At 42.0% G+C, this 19,796-nt stretch overlaps 1 protein-coding gene across 1 annotated transcript; it reads left to right on the top strand.

Annotated features, from left to right (window-relative positions):
* Positions 1–705: 705 nt before the first annotated feature.
* Positions 706–19,495, top strand: LOC118774549 (hexokinase-2-like). Its single transcript, XM_036523899.1, has 22 exons — positions 706–839; positions 1,419–1,518; positions 2,387–2,549; positions 3,008–3,153; positions 3,566–3,685; positions 4,317–4,412; positions 4,753–4,852; positions 5,281–5,464; positions 6,029–6,184; positions 6,642–6,875; positions 7,105–7,273; positions 8,127–8,149; positions 11,637–11,769; positions 14,161–14,323; positions 15,087–15,235; positions 15,674–15,793; positions 16,024–16,119; positions 16,335–16,434; positions 16,791–16,974; positions 17,528–17,683; positions 18,140–18,373; positions 18,806–19,495. The coding sequence occupies exons 2-22, from the start codon at positions 1,426–1,428 to the stop codon at positions 19,023–19,025; spliced, it is 3,039 nt and encodes a 1,012-aa protein (XP_036379792.1). The 5' UTR covers positions 706–839; positions 1,419–1,425; the 3' UTR covers positions 19,026–19,495.
* The last annotated feature ends 301 nt before the right edge of the window (positions 19,496–19,796 follow it).

The following is a 19,796-nucleotide window of genomic DNA, read 5'->3' as shown; positions in this document are numbered from 1 at the left end:
GCTACACTCTGGTGCCTTCTGACTGAGCTGCCAAGAAGATAATCTCTGTTATCAAGCACTAACACATGCGACCCCAGAACATATCATCATTCCGTCTGTGTCTATTTTGCCTGAATTATCCTTTGCTTATTTGCTTGCTAATGCATATAATTAAAAAAACGATGATCATATTTTGACAGGGGAGTAAATTGTTTTAATAAAGGGAGTGGCAGTTCTTGTAATATCAAAAATCCAGTCTTTGGAAACTCCTATTTCAAAGAGTAACTTCACATTAGGGAGTTGTATCATGGCAGGAGGCCAAGTGACAAAAAGTGTCAGCACGTGCACAGTATTATCACCCAAGAACACAGCAAATATGGATCCTGCAGTAACTCAGTAACTCCTGCAGGCTGTTTTATGGGAGAAATCAGTCATACAAGTCCAACATGGGGAGTCCAAAAGGCAAGCCCAGTCCGATCACAGGTCAAAATACAGTCCAGGCATACAGTTGTCTTCCAAACAAGGTCATAATGTTGTTTTTATCATACATGACGCTTCCACTGCTCACAACAGCAAACCTCTCACGCACATCATCGGTAAGAGGCCTCCCTTTTATCTGGGGTTGACGAACAGGCATGGTGTGGGCTCGGGAAAGGGTGGAGCCACTGGTGGGTCTTGTGTCTCAGGGATGTATCTGTGTCACACTTGCTGAGGTATGAAGTGAGACTGCGCGACATACTTGAAACAAGAACTCGAAAATCCAAGGTAAAGTACATTTGGAGTGAACTTACTTATGAGAAGCCTATCACTCACTGTTCCTGTTACCAGCAAGTGTACATTACTTCGAATACTTAAACTTTGTAAGTATGTCATGCAGTTTCCATCATATAGCCTACTTAATTCCTATGGAGCTATTCTGAGTCATTTGGATACTGGAGTTTTATTGTTCTAGTAAATTTAGTAGTAAAGTAAATTTAATCAGCACTCCAATAATGAGGGAATCAGTGTTCTATTAATTGAATTGAAATTAATGATTCATAGATGTGTTTCAAGAAATGTACATGCCACAGAAACCACTTCAGGTCTGTTCTTGCTTATGGTGCACAAAATCAGCCATACCTTAGCAAGTGCATGCATATCTGTATGTATGTAATTGAAAAAAAAATTATGACAGGAGTATGATAGGAACTTTATACTTTAATAGCTTCACGTATTTTACAAGTAAATTATCATTGCCATGACCACATTGCATGTTTCAGCATAAAAATTCAGCTAGATTTCTGGCCTCAAGTGATAACTATCACTTAAGATTGATAATTAATACACAAACTACTGCCATCTGAGATGCAATTTAAAATGAACAAATTCATATTGATTTACCAGGTGACAATAACAAAAAAAGATTGCACACTAGCTAAAGTCAAGCTCATCCCATTTAGTATCCCAATGAGCAGCACAGAGACCAATGATGTGAATGTCTCCCCTGGTGCCGAGAGGACAACACAACAGAATGAAACCCTCTCAGACACCCTTAAAAAGGTAAGACACACCTGTCTGAACCTGTAAATCAGTTTCTTGTGTCCATGAGCATGGCCTCTATCTCATACGTAGATCATAATCTCATACTTGAAAAAAAGCACTGGAAAACATTCAAATCTTTCTTGTTTGTGATAATTTTCTCATATTTATCTGATATTTTGCCAGTTCTATATCCAGGATAAGGATTATGGTTAGGGCCAAGTCTGAGAGTTTTGACAGTAATCCCATGCATTTAGGTGGGTATTTTGAAACAGGTTACACATATAGGATTTTTTTCTGAGATAATGGTTAAAACATGGTTCTGGGGAGGGGAGTTGGAGGGGGTGGGGGAGAGGTCACATTGAATCAATGTGATGTAATTGGATGTAATCAACATTTAACACAATTATCAAACTGCTTTCTAGTCAGAATTTGCACGGTAGTAACAGAACTGTGGGAAAAGCATTTAAGCAGGTGCATCTCAAGTCTGAATTGACTGCCATGTGAGTGTAGATATCCTAACTTTCTACAGAATGTTGATAATCTGGTTTAAGCAGTTTTATAGCAACTAATTCTGTGAAAAGGTCACGTCAAAGTTTTTTTAACAAACTCCACTGTAACGACACTACATTCTGAACTGATGTATTGCATTCTTGCATTCATTGTGGTTGTTTCTGTAGGAAACCCCCAAAAGTCTCGGTGCTATATGAGTATAGGACATGTCCCACCAGCCCTACCATAACTTGCTGGATATCATACCTGTCATCTGCATAGAAACCAATACTGTCTCTGTCACCAGCCTGCGAGGTGCTCAGAGGGGTGATTTTCCTCACTGTGATGTCAGCAGATGGTGAGTCTTCCTCACTCTGCCTCTCCCCCCCCCCTGCAGGTGGAAGACTTTCTGCAGCCTTTCCGTCTTTCCGTGGAGAAGCTGCGTGATGTTTCGGCCCGACTGCAGAAGGACTTTATCCGGGGCTTGGGCAAGCATACACACCGTCGGGCACCTGTCAAAATGCTGCCCACCTTTGTGAGGTCCACCCCAGACGGCACAGGTACGTGTGGCATGCAGTATTGCGCTTAGGAGAGTGGTGGTGAAGCCATCCATGAAGGGACCCCCCCCCCCCCACAGCCAGCCTTGCTTTTGAGCTCACCCAGTGTGTCTAACACTTGCTACTTGTATTATTTGCTGGTTCCTTTATGTGTAGATTCAAAATGTGTTTTGGATTCTGTGATCGAGTGAGTAGGATGTACGGTAGTATACTTAGCTTCCCTTGTCTAGACAGGTTGATCTAATTAACTTTTGGTAGGGCTTGAATAGTGTTATTCTCACACTCTCTGGTTTGGAAGTGTTGTTAGCCTGGTCTGATGCTGTTGCTCATTCAACTTGAATGGATACACCTCTGTCCTTTTGTGCTGGAAGTCACTCCGGATAAGAGCATCTGCAGAATGAGTGTAATATAATGTCCCCCTTTCTGGGTTGGTAGTTTAATGCTACGCCCTCTTGTCACAGAGAGGGGGGATTTTTTGGCCATGGATCTGGGTGGAACTAATCTCCGAGTGTTCCACGTGTGGGTGGAGGACCGGGAGAATGTGAGGATTGTGAACAGGAAGACCGACCTCATCCCCACGGAGAAAAAGAAGGGCACTGGAAATCAGGTGAGCTGTCAGTCATACGTCTCAAGTTCAAAATATCATTGACAATTATGCAGGGCTATCTAACATGACAGAAGAGTAAATAGCCTATATAATTGAATACAATGTTGTTGAGGGCTCCCGCAAGAGCATTCATTTTGAATGCAAGCTGAACTCTGTGGCCCGGATTTGATTTCAATCGTGACATCAGCTGGGAGTACAAAACAATGATGTCAGAAATTTTACAGTAGTAACAGAGCTGCATAATTCCTCTGGGAATGATTGAAATGGGGTTCATACACACATATCTCAGGTCTGAATCAGGCAGTTCTTCAGATATTACCTATAATTCTGAAACTGACTAAATGACAATATTGCAATTTAACTGCTTCCCCTTGAATGTGTGTGTGTGTGTTTCTCTCCCACATCTCTCCAGCTGTTTGACTTCATTGCAGCCTGTCTGGATGATTTCCTTAAGTCCTCGAGCCTCACAAACAAGACTCTTCCACTGGGTTTCACTTTCTCCTTCCCCTGTATCCAGAAAGACATTGACAAGGTCAGCCACTGGTGCTTCATAGTGTTTAGCATTATTTTGCTACTAATTACTTCAGCATTTTTGTGTGGGTTGTGTCCAGAATGGCTTTCTGTGGCTGATATTGCAGTACTGGTTAGTGTGGGTATACCTCAACTGTTCGGCCTTGGTGTTTGGATTTCAGAGTCAAAATATTGCATTTACACCTGTTTAACAAGATTTAGCAGTCACCATGAATTTAGTGCATAAAATAGCCATCAATAAATGAATGATATGTTTTAGTCTGTATTGCATGGGCTAGAAATGATTTCTGGCGTGTTTTTCATCGCTTATGAAATTCTATATGGACTTGAGCACACTCTCTGAACAATTTAATAAAATGTTCCTATGCTTAGATATTTTTTTCCCAGAATCACCTCTGCTCAAACCGACAGCCTCTTTCATTGTAGAACTCAGCACCACTGAATATCCCCTTACTGCTAAGCTGCCAATAACAGCTGATTCATTTGTTTGAATGAGACTCCTGGTGATTCCTCCTGATTCACAAAATTTCCACAAGCAGATGGGAAATGTTTTGCGCGCACAGGACGGAACGGTCAGCTGGAGAGTAAGGAACACTGTGCGATGTCTGTCTCTTATGTATCCATGGTTACAGTGCATCCTGGTCAGGTGGACAAAGGATTTTGACTGCAAGGACGTGGTAGGCGAGGACGTGGTGAAACTACTTTGTGAGGCAATCAAAAGGAAAAAAGTGAGTGTCATAGAGTCACCCAATAAGGGTATATAAGAATAAGAATAAGAATAAGAATAAGGAAATACTTTATTAATCTCGAGGGAAATTTGAGATATATATATATATATATATATATATATATATATATATACTGCGTGTGTGTGTATATATATATATATATATATATATATATATATATATATATATAATGTTTAGTGTATATTTATAGTATATAGTATATATTAGCATATATATATTATACATTCAAACATATGAATGTTTTTAAAGGTTAGAACTGCCTGTGATCATGCAGGTTAGAACCCTCTCACACAAAGCCCCACCCCCTTCCTGCCCTTAGATCTCAAACATCAGCTCCATTGACATGGTGAACGACACTGTCGGAACAATGATGGCCTGCGCCTTCCAAGACCAGAGCTGTGAAATTGGCATGATCGTCGGTGAGCAGTGACTCCATAAAACTTCGCTCGCTGGAGCTCAGTTAGGACTTGGGCTGGAATCCTGTTATTCGGCTCAGAATTAGACAAAGAACGCTACAGCCAAACACATAACGAAACATGCAATGAATTAGTTAATTACAACAAAGTATTTAAATTTAAATTATTTAAATGTGTGGCGTGGGACATTACTTTACATTGTAGTTTCTCGGCAGAAGCCCTAATGCAGAATTATTTACATAAATTACCATTTTTACATGTTACCAATTTATGCATCAAGGCATTTACTGAGTCAATTCTGGTGAAGTACCTTGCCCCAGGATCCAACAGCAGTGCTGAAATCTAAGTGGCAGCCTTTGGGTTGTCCCTTACGACTGTCCCACGCTGACGGTGAGTGTGCGTTGCGTGTGCTGTCGCCGCCGCTGCTGCAGGGACGGGAACGAACGCATGCTACATGGAGGAGATGAAGAACGTGAAGCGCGTGGAGGGCGAGGACGGCCGCATGTGCATCAACACGGAGTGGGGCGGCTTCGGGGACGACGGCTCGCTGAGGGACATCCAGACGGAGTTTGACCAGGAACTGGACCGCGGCTCACCGAATCAACGTGAAAACCTGTGAGTGCCCGCTCGTCCTGCCTTTCAGACACAGTGTCCATCCCACACAGTGGAAATCCATTTCATTCAAGGTGCAACTGAGAAATGCTGAAATGGTTGCAGGACACAGGGGAACAGATGAAGCATTGATTCACCACTAGTAAAGTATAATGAATCATTGGACAAATGGTCTGGATAATTAGCTAGCTGGCTAATTGCCACTAGCTTGGATGGTACAGACCACAAGATCTTAACACTGCTTCAGCACTAATGGTTGTGGGATATCTATGAGGAATTCTTTTAATATAGTAGATAGCTAAATAACATTTTATAGGTGCAAATAACCACTCCGAAAAACATAGCTGACTGCCCACTGTAGGTTTTGAATTTTTAATTATTTGGGGTGGCAACGGTTTGGTGTCACCTCCACACTGGTGATTGCTTACTGAAAGTTCTAAATCCGGTACATATGTTTGCAAAGTAGCATGCAAAGCATGCAGTGTGTAGTAGAGGGAATTAATGACACATACTACGCATTGATGTTATTTGCCGTTCTTCTCTGGACTGCCGTGGGGCTCTTCACAGGTTTGAGAAGATGATCAGTGGGATGTACCTGGGGGAGGTGGTGCGGCTCGTTCTCGTCAAGCTGGCCCAGAAGAAGCTGCTGTTCAGGGGCAAGCTGTCAGAGGATCTCCTCACACGGGATAAATTTAAAACTGAATACATTTCTCAAATAGAAGAGTACGTGGGAGAAAATGCTTTTTATTTCTCAGCTCTAGACAGTCACATTCTTTGTACGATTTCACATGTACCCTTTCAGTTAAGTCAAATGTCAGACTATCCCTAACACAGTATTTGTTTACTATTATATTTCATATATTAAACAGACACAAACCATCACTGAAAACACAGATGTGATAAAAACGATACAGCACAAATATTTCCTTATGGTTCCAACTCTAGCTGTATATAGGGATTGAAGTATATAGATACTGCTTTTGTGATAGCTGGTCTGTTATAACTGGCCTTTAGTGATAACTGAAGCCTTGATATTTTATGTAGTCTTTTAGAATGTTTTACTCCTTTAAATAACTGTTAGGATTTATTTTTGCCTGAGTACATTTCTCAGAGCAGTTCTTGAGGCTGCTCTGTGCCTAGCAGTGTGTAACTGTTCTCTGGTGCTCTGTTTGACCTTCAGGGATGCCACTGGACTGGACAAAGCACGGGAAATTCTGTCAAAGCTGGGCCTTCCAGCCAGTCCAGAGGACTGTGAGATTGTACGCGTGGTGTGCAGCACCATATCCACCCGCTCCGCACAGCTCTGCGCTGCTGCCCTAGCGACCATTGTCAACCGCATCCGTACCAACCGTGGGCTGGACCATCTACGCACGACTGTGGGGGTGGATGGCGCGGTGTACAAGAAACACCCCAAGTAAGTAATGCCAGGGACATTCTACCTGTGCATTTGTACAGTTGTAACAAATGCTGTGTTCTTTAACGCTGTATGTGCGTGGCGCATCATCAAGACGTCTTTCATTTTTTTTTAACAGTTGCGTCTCCAAGCAGCTGCCATTAGATCTGTAAGAGTCCATCCATGATGGCACTGCTTTTCCATCATGAGTCTGCTGTTCCACAGAACTGCATCCATGTCTCCTCCCCAGGTTCAGCCAGCGTCTCCGGGATGCGGTGCACGTCCTCGCCCCGAAGTGTGAAATCTCCTTCCTGGTCTCTGAGGATGGCAGCGGAAAGGGCGCCGCCATGGTGACGGCGGTTGTCCCAAGACAGCCCAAGGGCTCTCGGCTGCTGGAGGACAGCGATGTCTGTGAACATGCAGATTGATACAGAGGAACATACTTTTGTGTCAATGAAACAGATTTTTAAAGTGACATTCAACAAGTAATACAATTTACATTTCACAAAGTGATGGAATCATTAAACAGACTGCAGGGAAGTTTGATACTTACTAAATAGATTTATTTTACCAGATATGTGTTTACATTACATTACATTACATTACATATTGTATCGTACATAGCAGATGCTCTTAACTAGAGCGACTTACATAGAGTTACAGTTTTACTCCATTTCTACTAGGTTTCCTCGGTTCTGAGTGTTTTGTGTGATGTGTTCTAGGGGAGACACTAGAAACAGCATGCTATATAATGCACAGCCATATAATTTGCCAAAATCACAGGTAATAAATGTACAAATGCAGTAAAGAAAACCCTAGCTTAAATTTTACATCTGTTTACATGCAAAACATCTAGATAAACATTCAAATAAACATTCAAACATTCAGTCAATGACACATCTTTTCAAGTGACATTCATCAAATGATTCAGTTTACATTTCACAAAGAGATAGAATCATTAAACAAACTGCAGGGAAATTTGATGCTTATTAAATAGACTTATTTTACCAGTTATGTATTCATTCCATTTGTACTGGATTTCCTTTGTTGTGATTTTTTGTGTGATATTGTGATATTTTTCGTGTTGTATCAAGTGACACGTTATTTACTATATTATTTTATTATTTTAGATTTTATTTTATGAACACACTATATTTCATATCGTTAATTTGTCTGCAAAAGAAATGGCAAAACATAATTTGTGTCGCTGAGGCGGCACATATGCAGTACGGTCGTAGTGTCAGTCTTGAATGTTCTGCTGTTCTCGCTAAGTTTCAGTGCCAATCGGAGAAATGGTAAGGTGCTCCCCCTGCTGGTGAAACAACTTACGTACATACATCTCTACGCAAATAAGCCTTTTACGTGCAAAATCCAAATTTATTCAGAAGTTGAAACACCTTCTGTTTGCATTATTGTTATCCAAGTCATACTAAACAAATTTACGCAACATTATCTCATTATATAAGCAAACCTATCCAATATTTCCTAAACTCCTCTTGTGTAACTTTTCTGTGTTTTTTGTCATCACAGTCAGCAAAAATTTAAGAAAATAGAAAACTTCAGGGCAAAAAATTTAAGTGGCCATTTTACAAAGTTTTAAATAGAGGTAATTTCTCATATTACTATATCATTATTAAATTTGTGTATGAGGAGAGGACAGAGCAAGAGTGAGTGTAGTGAATGTAACTACCAGTTTCACACCACAGTTAATTGACTTTTTTCTTGGTTGTTGTGATGAGTTTTGAGCAGTCAGTAAATTTCCTCTAATGCACATTCATCCGTGATTTTTGTCACCTCTTGATGAAAGAGGTACACTTGTCATTTACCTCTATCCTTGATTACGTAGCCAGTAAGAGTTTGTCAACAGCAGTTATATAGATATATCACAAGAAAATGTTTCTGTTTAATTGGGCAGACAGTGTGAGTTTGTATTATAAGATTAGCCTTTGTAATTTAATGCAAGGGAGGTTTTTTCTAGAGGTGAAATAGAAGTTAAGTTGCAGCAGGTCATTTTTTGGCACGCGATTGTTTCTGTCCTCTTGACTGTTGTTATAATTTTGACCAATAAGCATGAGTTACAGTGGTAGGGTTGAGACCCAGGTGGGTCACTGCTGTTAAATTATCAGAACATCACGGGTAATTGCATTTTTAATTCATCACCAATGCCGTTTGTAAGTTTAGTAGCAGATGCACTTGGGTAATAGATTGCAGTTGTGCCTGTGTGTGTTGTATGGGCCTGTGACAGTAATTGGATGGTGGATGATTGTTGTTTTTGTCTATAGTCTAATTTTGTGATGAGGTATATGTTAGCATGAAGTTAACCAAAAGGAATTGAGAAGAGGTATATCTACGATCAGCCCCCCCCTCCCTTGATTTTGTGGTCAGATCGTTTGAGAAGATCAGCATCTGGTATTCGACTCGCAGAGAACTAGAAGTGATGTACAAACTTACAGTCGCGCACGACTCTTGGTCAGAAGCCATTTCGCCTCAGAAGCATCGTGCAATTTCATAACCGCCCCTTTACAAAAGCAGTCTTCTTTACGAAGTCTTCTTGACTACTCCCATTATTTTTAGAAAAAGAATGTCGCTTGGGGGCTTTCAACTTGCAGTTTGAGCAAAGGAGAAAATACTAACGCCATACGAACGGTATACCGGTATATATGTGACGTACGACACGATCTGCGGTTTTCGAATGCGGATTTAGGCTGGATGACTGATAATTAATTGCTTTGTAAGGGTCAAAATGGTAAAAATACATCCAAAAACAACCGACAGACAATGTGGAAATGAAGTTTGGGGTTTCCAGGACAAGTTAAAGCGACCAGGAAGTGACACTCGAATGCTTACACACTGAAAAACTAAGGAGTAATTTTTGTGTTGTCTTAAGTGACTCCAGAACCAGACGTCTGAATCATCAGAACCACGCAGTCCTTTTGTGTGAATAAAGTAACACAACTAACTTTCCCTATCCGTTTATTGTCCTTATTTCTAATAATTGACATGTTTTATAGGGGGTAAACACGTTTAGTAAGTGGAGAGGCTGTATAAATGAAAACAATTAAGTTAAAATGGTCGAAAACACAATCTTAAGAAACTGGCATTTCAAATAGTAACATAAGAAGGGGGTGTATCACTGATGCATCTGCGTCCCACGTACTGAGGTTGAAATATTTTCACATCAGGAAGTAAGCGCCAGACCATACTGCACACTTGAAACGAGAAGTCGAAATCAAGGTAAAATGCTGCTTATCATTTCTTACTGTTGTCACGGCTACCGGCAATCGCGCATTTGTTCGAACATTTAAAGTTTAAGGTTAATTCCTTTATATCTTGCATTAATTATTTAATTCCTTTAATGCCATTTTTAATAAGTTAGATATCGACAACAGCGTTTTTAAATAATAATAATAATAATCTTTTATTGTATTTGTGTTGGAATTAGTTTGTCATCGACACTTAATATTGAGAGCGTCATTTAATTATTTTCGTTGAAGTATAGGCTTCATAAATGAAAAACTGTTTCAAGAGCTGTACATGCCACTTAAAGTGCTTCAGGTATGTTTTCATTCGTGCTGACTTACATCAGTAGAAAATGAAAATAAAACAAAGAAGTGTGAAATTATGATAGGATATCTTGCGACTTCAGTGGTTGCATGCATTTTATGTAAAACAGTCACGCTTGTATAATACTCTGAAATGTAGAAAAAAGGAAAACATACAGATGCGTGCTTTGAAAGGGCATGTTTGTGAAGATGTTTAAACATATTTGTGCAACTGGAGCATGATGCTTTTCTCTCATAAACTTAAATTACAACCGGCAGTGTGTTATTCCAATAGATTTATTCGGTTGTACCAACAGTGATGATGATAGACCAGGATTGCATTCAGTGGTGAACGAAACGGTTTTACAACACAGCTATGTGTCAAAGTCTGTGTAATACATAGCATCTGCTCATGGGAGTTTGTGTATTTCATAAAATATGCAGCTTAAAGGAAGCTGACTACATGAGCTTGTTTATCATTAGAAAATGCAAATACTGAGGCTGCTTGGGCCTACAGTGTCATTGATTGTCCCATTTGATAATGAAAAAAACATGTCTTACACAGATAAACCATTATTCTGTAACGGATGTTGAAACACGTTTCATCATTTTACACGATGGAAGGTGTCCACATGATGGTGTTATTTAATCGAGGGGTGGGTTTTAGCACCAGCGTGTATGCAATCCAATTCAGACTCACTACGAACTATGGGTGATGATTATATTGATAATTGTGAATCTTTGCATTATTGTACTTAATATACATACACTGGGGCAGCAGTGTATCATAGTGGTAAGGAGCAGGGCTCGTAACCAAAAGGTTGCTGGTTTGATTCCCCGGTGATGAACTGCTGCTGTATCCTTTTGTTAGGTATTTAGAATTCTCAGAATTGCCTCAGTAAACATGCAGCTGTATAAATGGATAACTTCTAATCATTGTAACCTATTTAGGTTGCTCTGGATAAGAGGGTTTGCAAGATGACAATAATGTGATGTAATATATAGTAAAGACAACATTGTCACCTGCGGTAATCTAGCGTGGAGATAGATCCATAATCTGATTTTGAGCTCAGATGGAGGAGCAACATCTCCCGCTCTATAGAGCCAGGGTTACCCGCACAAGGTTTCCCCTACGATGCAACACAATACAACACAAATGACATTGATTTGCTAGGTGGAAATGGCAGCAAATGACAGTACGCTAAATAAAGCCGTGCTCTGTGATCTCTGTTCCCTCCAGCCAATCGCTTTGTATCCCAATGAACAGCACAGAGTCCAGTGATGTGAATGGCTCCCCCTCTGCTAAGAGGATAAAACTCAGCCAGGATGTTCCAGGCCAGAATAGTGAAGCCCTATCAGCCACCCTGAGTAAGGTACACCTGTCTGAACCTGTAGTACAGTTTACAGTTTCATCAAGTTATGAGTCTCTCTCTCTCTCTCTCTCTTTTTCTCTAGCTATCTGTCTATCTGTCTCTCTCTCATTATGTATGTATGTCATATCATCAGTCTCCTGGGCTCCTGGGCAGCTCAGCTGGCTAGGCACTCCTCTTGAGTTCAAGCTGAGTCATGAGACAGTGACTGGGAGCCCACAGTTGCAGGGATGTGGGTAGTTAGGCCTGCCAGACTTTCCTCATCTCACTGCTCTCAGCTACCCTGCGGTTTGACCGCCACTTGTGAGTTGTTCAGATGACATCAGCGCCTATCCTCCAATCAGTGCCCGCTTTACTGTGGTGCGCTGTGTGACTTGCAGGTTCTCGTGGTGCACAACCTAATGCACAATTGGCAATTCCAAAAGAGGGCTGCATACATTCCAAAACGGGGTTGGAGAAAACGGTTGCATGGAAAAACCATGAAAGAGAAGTGCCAGTGTTCTGATTCATAGTACTCGTTCCCATGAAAATGTACTTGCTGCATTCCCAAACCTTGACTGAAGAGGAGTGCCCGGTGACGTCTCTCATTCTGTTACTGCTGAGGTTTGCCTGTAGCACCTCCCAAAGTTTTGTCAGCATCGAGACATCGCCCAGTATCACATTCTATCATATCGCCCGTCTCTTCTGAGATTAACCTGTTTCTCAATAATAAGGCAGTTCTTAGGCTTCTTTATGAGAGCTCAGAGCAAAAGGGGGAAAAACACACTCTGTCTTGATAATGGAGGGAATAAAGTACCATTTCTCCTGTGCCTGACTGTGCAAGTTGCGACATGGAGAGTTGTGCGAGAGAAATCCACCTGCATGCCGTCTCCCAGCCCAGCCTGCTTGTTTCACAACTTTAAAAGAAAAAAAAAAAAGACAGGCAGGAAGAAGAGCTGAGGGAGACACACCTCGGAAAAATACTGAAACAAGTAGCGTCTGAGTCGAACAGAGACATAAGCATGAGCTTAGTGGGTGCGCTGCCAGGTTTTATATGCTCCTTCAAAAAAAAAAAGAGTTCTTAGAAACGAGTCAGCCTGTAAAGCTGGGACGTACAGCGTGAGGGAGGAGTGTTGAAACTTGCCTGATGTATTTCAACAGTGTCGAACGTTGAGAGCAGGCATCCTGTGACATGAATTACCAGAGCCACATTTTAAAGGAAGAGGAAGCTCCCCATTTTGAGGCGCAATTATGCCTGATATCTCCAGAGATCCATAACGCGCTAATGCTCGTCAGTGCTCTGCCAAACAATGCCAGCCCCCTTCCTGTGGAATTTTTTTTCCCTCCGGTCCAGTTTTTCGCATGTGTTTCAGTTTAGTCTCACTGTTTGCTTATAAATGTGTTTCATGGCGTACATATTCCTAGGCATTTTGATAAATCGTCACTAATACTGTGATGAAATGTTCACAAAACACAAATTTAAAATGGTTCAAAGGATGCCCTTTGGGGGCTTTAGAGTGGCACTGCTCCCATAATCCTGATGAAAGACAAACCGAGGTCTGTTTAGTTGTATCACGAGCATTTGCTGGAACATTTCAAACACGGCCTAATAGTCCATCAAAAAACTCGACCCATTGCTGTGTATGTTGACTATGTGCCATTATTTAGATCATAATGAAAACTCTTTTTTTTTTAAATACTTGGGTAACACTGCCACCTGGTGGAAGTAGTTTTGAAACACGTTTGATTACTCAATTAGCTTGAAACGACTGATTACTCAAATGCGCTGGCATCTACAGTATGCAAGTATATTTAACCTTCAGCCTGTTTCTGAATGTCTGGCTTGGGCAGTAATGTGTATGTGTGTGTGTGTGTGTGTGTGTGTGTGTGTGGGGGGGGGGGGGGGTTGGGGTTCGGGGACACACACATTTTATGCACTCTCTCCTGATCATGTCAATGTTTCAACAAGCCCACACAATAGCAACAGCTGCAGCTTGGATTCTGATCATTATGTTGAATCAGTCCACAAAACAGCAGGATGATGAATTCAGGGGCAACTTTAATTTAAATAAAAGTTCTGATTCTGATATTGTTATATAAAGCTACTGATTAAAAACTATACTTGCACGAAGGGAGACAAAAGCAGTAAGTATTTTCTTCAGGCATTTTACATGTAAGTGTTGGATGGTATATTCGAACAGGATCAATGAACGTGTTCAAACAGAAACACTGTTCTTGTAACATTTTTTTGTGCTATAATGTAAAATAGCCAGCCCAGTATTCGCCTGCATGAGAGACAATCACTCAGACCGAGTACGAGCCCAAGTTTATCTCTGTCTCTCAGAGTGATGATGTCAGCTCACTGTGATGTCAGCGGACGGTTAGTTTTCCTCACTCTGCCACACTTCCCTGCAGGTGGAAGACTTTTTGCAGCCTTTCCGTCTCTCCTTGGAGAAGCTGCGTGATGTTTCGGCCCGGCTGCGGAAGGACTTTATCCGGGGCTTGGGCAAGCACACACACCGTCGGGCACCTGTCAAAATGCTGCCCACCTTTGTGAGGTCCACCCCAGATGGCACAGGTATGTGTGGCATGGTACTTACTAAAAGGTGGTGCTCACTGTTGCTCATCCAACTTGAATGGATACATTTCTGTTCTTTTGTACTGGCATTCTCTCTGGGTAAGAATGTCTGCTAAATGAATGTAATGTGGTATCTATGTTTATAAGAGATCTTATATTGGAAGTGAAATCACTTAATTGTTTATCTAAATGTTCCTGTTAAGAAGCAGTGTGGTGTAGTGGTAAGGAGCAGTGCTTGTAACCAAAAAGTTGCTGGTTCAACTCCACACTAGGGCACTGCCGTTGTACCTTTGGGCAAGGTACTGCCTCAAGGCAAGGTATTGCCTCAGTAAATATCCAGCTGTTTGAATGGATAAAACTGTACCCTATGGAAGTCGCTCTGATAAGAGTGTCTGCTAAATGACAATAATTTAACGCAATGTAACCCAAGCCATTAACAAATGAGGCTAACGACTGAAAAAATAAGATTGCTTCCTTTGATGAGGAAATATGTGGGCGGTTAGCAACACCCCCCACCCCCCGGCTCTTTCTGGAACCCAACGTCTTTCATCTTACCTGAAACAGTAAAGGCCATATTTTTGTTGATTGGAATTAAATCTGACACAATGTGTCCATGAAGTACAGTAAGTCCAGTGACAGGAGAGCGGTGATGAAACCATCGATGAAGGGACCCCCACAGCCAGCCTTGCTTTCGAGCTCGGCCCCACGGAGCTTGTCCCCCCGCTCAGGGTTGGTAGCCTAACGCCGCGCCTCCTTGTCACAGAGAAGGGAGATTTCCTCGCGCTGGATCTGGGCGGGACCAATTTCCGAGTGCTTCACGTGCGTGTGGTGGAGGACCTGCAGAGGGTGCTGAAGATGGACAGCAAGATCTGTCCCATCTCCCAGGAGATCATGCTGGGCCCGGGAGAACAGGTGTGGTGTTCATCCAGTGTGGGTACCTGCACATGTGTTTTGGATATTGTTACATATTATTATTGATTTTATCGGCAGATGCTCTTATGGTGAGCATCTTACACAGACATCAAACTCGCAGGTTGTAAAGCCAGCCTCTGTGCCACACTGCCACCTCTGGTCGTGATAGAATGTGGTCAGACGATAATTTTTTAGAATCTGAAAAATGAGTTATATTAGTAAAACCTACTTTATTCCAGTCTTGCAGGACTGTAGCTACGAAGTTATTTATATAGTTTCTGAAGGATCATAAGTTCAGTAGAAAAGTAATAGACACTGTAAGGATGGATGCTGACCTTTCTCACTTAACTCTTCCCCCGTATCTGTGTGGGTGCGTGTATGTGCCTGTGTCTATTCATGTGTGCATGTGTGCGTGTATATGTGTATGTTTCTCTGCAGCTGTTTGACCACATTGCAACCTGTCTGGCCGAGTTCCTCGAGTCTCTGGGCCTGAAAGACCTGACTCTTCCTCTGGGTTTCACTTTCTCTTTCCCCTGTGAACAGAAAGACATCGATAAGGTCAGCCACCGGTGCTTTATCACTTTTAACATTATTTCATGCACACTTTTTTGTGAGGGTTTCATCCTGACAGTTTATGTGGCTGGGTTTGAAGTGCAATAGTCTGAGTGTAGGTCAACAGTGTGGCCTTGGTGTTTTACCTGAGTTTGGAGCCCAAATTGTTGCATTTACACCTGCTTACTAAAGGTTACACTGTGCTGTGTCTGTCCGTTGTGTATCCATGGTTACAGAGCATACTGGTCAGGTGGACGAAGGGGTTCAACTGCTCAGGGGTGGAGGGGGAGGATGTGGTGAAACTACTGCGGGAGGCAATCCACAGGAGAGGAGTGAGTGTCACAGATTCACCCATAAAGACTTTTAGCACTATTCTGCAAATTAGCATCAAAACCATATAAATAGAGTTATTTTGCATCAGGCTGCATGCTTTGATACAGTGAATGAAATGCATGCATATATTTACTTAATGTCTGTGATGTGAATGTGCCTGTGACCATGCTGGTTAGAACACTCTCATGATCTCCCCACCCCTTTCTTCCCTCAGGACTTTGACATCAGCTCCGTCGCCATGGTGAATGACACTGTTGGGACAATGATGAGCTGCGGGTACCGTGACCAGAGCTGTGAAATTGGCATGATCGTCGGTGAGCAGTGACTCCGTTAAATATTACTCACAGAAACTCAGCTAGGATTTGCATTGGAATGCTGCTCTTAGGTTCAGCTTTAGGCAAACAACATTAACAACATTAGGCAAGAATCATATTGCAAACCATGTAATGCATTGATTGCAATTAAGCAGTTAAATGATTGAATAGGCACTATATGCAAGAAACTTACATACTATGCAGATGAGATAAGATGAACATACAGACCAATCACCACCCCCTCAAACATACACCTCATGAGTGTAGCTTGTGGTGGGAATGGCTCCCCCTGGTGGAGGCTTATCCTCGTGTTGGCCGACTGCGGTCCGTAACGGCACGTGTTGCCGCCGCTGCAGGGACGGGAACGAACGCGTGCTACATGGAGGAGATGAAGAACGTGAAGCGCGTGGAGGGCGAGGACGGCCGCATGTGCGTCAACACGGAGTGGGGCGGCTTCGGGGACGACGGCTCGCTGAGGGACATTCAGACGGAGTTTGATGTGGAAGTGGACCGCAGCTCACTGAATCCAGGCGTACACACGTGAGTGTCCGCCCGACCTGTCTGGTTGATACACTGTACCTGTGTTTCCCAGGTGTGAATCAAACCAGAACCGTGACTGTTTAATCAGTACCCCTCTTTAATTTACCTTGTTTGCATTCCGAGAATGTAAGACGCCAGTCCCCCTAACAGTCTGTAATTGGATCTAAGTGTTTAATCCAATCATCCAGATCTATGGTTTAAAATGAACTTTGAATTACAAATTTGAGGAAGTGTTACTTTTTGCACCTGGATGCAGAAGGTAATGCAGTATGTGGTGTAAGTAACTGGAGAAGGCAACATATTCTTCATTTTATTATTTAAAAGTAAAGTCCACACTGCAGATGGGGGGCACTGAAGGTAAATGTATGAAGCATGTTGCAAATTATCTTTACAATTCGAGGCTATTAGCTAACTATCTAATGTTTCAGAGGTGCAAAAAGTCTAAAACGAAATGATAATTGAATGTCTGAAGCAGGTTTCTTCAGCGTGGACACGGACTATGCATTGACATTATTTGCCGTTCTTCTCTGGACTGACGTGCGGCCCCTCACAGGTTTGAGAAGATGATCAGTGGGATGTACCTGGGAGAGGTGGTGCGGCTCATTCTCATCAAGCTGGCCCGGGAGAAGCTGCTGTTTGGGGGCGAGCTGTCAGAGGATCTCCTCACCCAGGATAATTTTAAAACTAAATACATTTCTCAAATAGAAGAGTACGTAGGAGACAATGCTCTTATTTCTCAGCTCTAGACAGTTGCATTCTCTTTCCTATTTCACGTATACCTTTTCTGTTAAATCAAATGTCAGACTGTCTCTAATATATTATTTGCTATCACATTTTACCTGTCTCTTATCCCAGGGATTAAAATATGTCATTATCTCTCATCTAAGCAAAATTTTGATAACACTGTTTTGCTTATTGAAGAAAAAACATCACTGATGCAGATGTTATTGAAAAAACAGAACGAGTGCTTCCTTGTGGTTCTTAATATCCAAGCTTTGCTTTAATGATAACTGAAGCGACTTATTATTTCAGTTTTTAGAAACTGTCTTTTTTTAATCTCCGTTGGGATTTATTTTTGCTCAGATACATTCCCCAGAGCAGTTCTTGAGGCTGCTCTGTGCCTAGCAGTGTGTAACTGCTCTCTGGTGCTCTGTTTGACCTTCAGGGATGCCGCTGGACTGGACAAAGCACGGGAAATTCTGTCAAAGCTGGGCCTTCCAGCCAGTCCAGAGGACTGTGAGATTGTACGTGTGGTGTGCAGCACCATATCCACCCGCTCCGCACAGCTCTGCGCCGCTGCCCTAGCGACCATCGTCAACCGCATCCGTACCAACCGTGGGCTGGACCATCTGCGCACGACTGTGGGGGTGGATGGCACGGTGTACAAGAAACACCCCAAGTAAGGCCACATGCTAAGGACATTCTACCTGTGCATTTGTACAGTTGTTGTGGGTACTGTATTGCTTAATTCCGTACAATCAAGACGTCTTTCATTTTTTTAAGTTACTTCTCCAACCAGTGGCCATTGGTAAAAGTCCATCTACGATGGCACTGCTTTTCCATCATGTGTCTGCTAGCAGCTGTTCCACAGAATTGTCCATGTAACATTACATTATTAGATTACATTATTGTCATTTAGCAGACGTAGGTTACAGTTTTTAAATGTTATCCATTTATGCAGCTAAAGGCAACTGCAGCTGAAGTACCTTGCCCATGGGTACAGCAGCAGTGCCCCAGCTGGGAATTGAACCAGCAACCTTGTGGTTACAAACCCTGCTCTTTACCAGTATGCCACACTACTGCCCCAGTGAAGAAAATGTCTCCCCTCCAGGTTCAGTCAGTGTCTCCGGGATGCGGTGCACGTCCTAGCGCCAAAGTGTGAAATCTCCTTCCTGGTCTCTGAGGATGGCAGCGGAAAGGGCGCTGCCATGGTTACGGCGGTCGCCCAGAGACTGGCCACGCAGTCACGGCTGCTGGAGGACAGCGAGGGAGAGGGAGAGGATGAAGAAGAGGAAGAGGAGGAAGAGGAAGAGGAGGAGACAGAGAATTAACACATTCTTCCAGATAGCAGATAGCATGGCATGTGCACAGTAAAGAAGCCTCCCTTTTACATATCTGTGAACATGCAGCTCGATACAGAGGCACATGCTTTTGTGTCAATGAAACAGATTTTAAAAGTGACATTCAACAAGTAATACAATTTACATTTCACAAAGTGATGGAATCATTGTCAACAGACTGCAGGGAAGTTTGATACTTACTAAATAGATTTATTTTACCAGATATGTGTTTACATTACATTACATTACATTACATATTGTATCGTACATAGCAGATGCTCTTAACTAGAGTGACTTACATAGGTTACAGTTTTACTCCATTTCTACTGGATTTCCTTGGTTCTGAATGTTTTGTGTGATGTGTTCTAGGGGAGACACTAGAAACAGCATGCTATATAATGCACAGCCATATAATTTGCCAAAATCACAGGTAATAAATGTACAAATGCAGTAAAGAAAACCCTAGCTTACATTTTACATCTGTTTACATGCAAAACATCTAGATAAACATACCTATGTGGCTGTAATCCAATTTTTTCAAGTAACATTCCTCAAATTATTCAGTTTACTTTTTACGAAAACATGACTAGGGAGCACCCCTAAAAAAAGCTAGAAAATCAGTTATTTATTTAACAGATTAATTTTACAAGATATTATTTTCCATCTCCTTTAATGGGTTGATATGTTCCCCAAATATTTTGTATCAGTGTTCCATTAATCAATTTATCCCTGTAAACAAACTGCACTGCATTTTAAAATCCG

Source organism: Megalops cyprinoides, chromosome 3, assembly GCF_013368585.1.
Source record: "Megalops cyprinoides isolate fMegCyp1 chromosome 3, fMegCyp1.pri, whole genome shotgun sequence".
Lineage (NCBI taxonomy): Eukaryota > Metazoa > Chordata > Actinopteri > Elopiformes > Megalopidae > Megalops > Megalops cyprinoides.
Note: the sequence above shows the minus strand (reverse complement) of the source record. Positions and strands in the feature narration are given on the sequence as shown.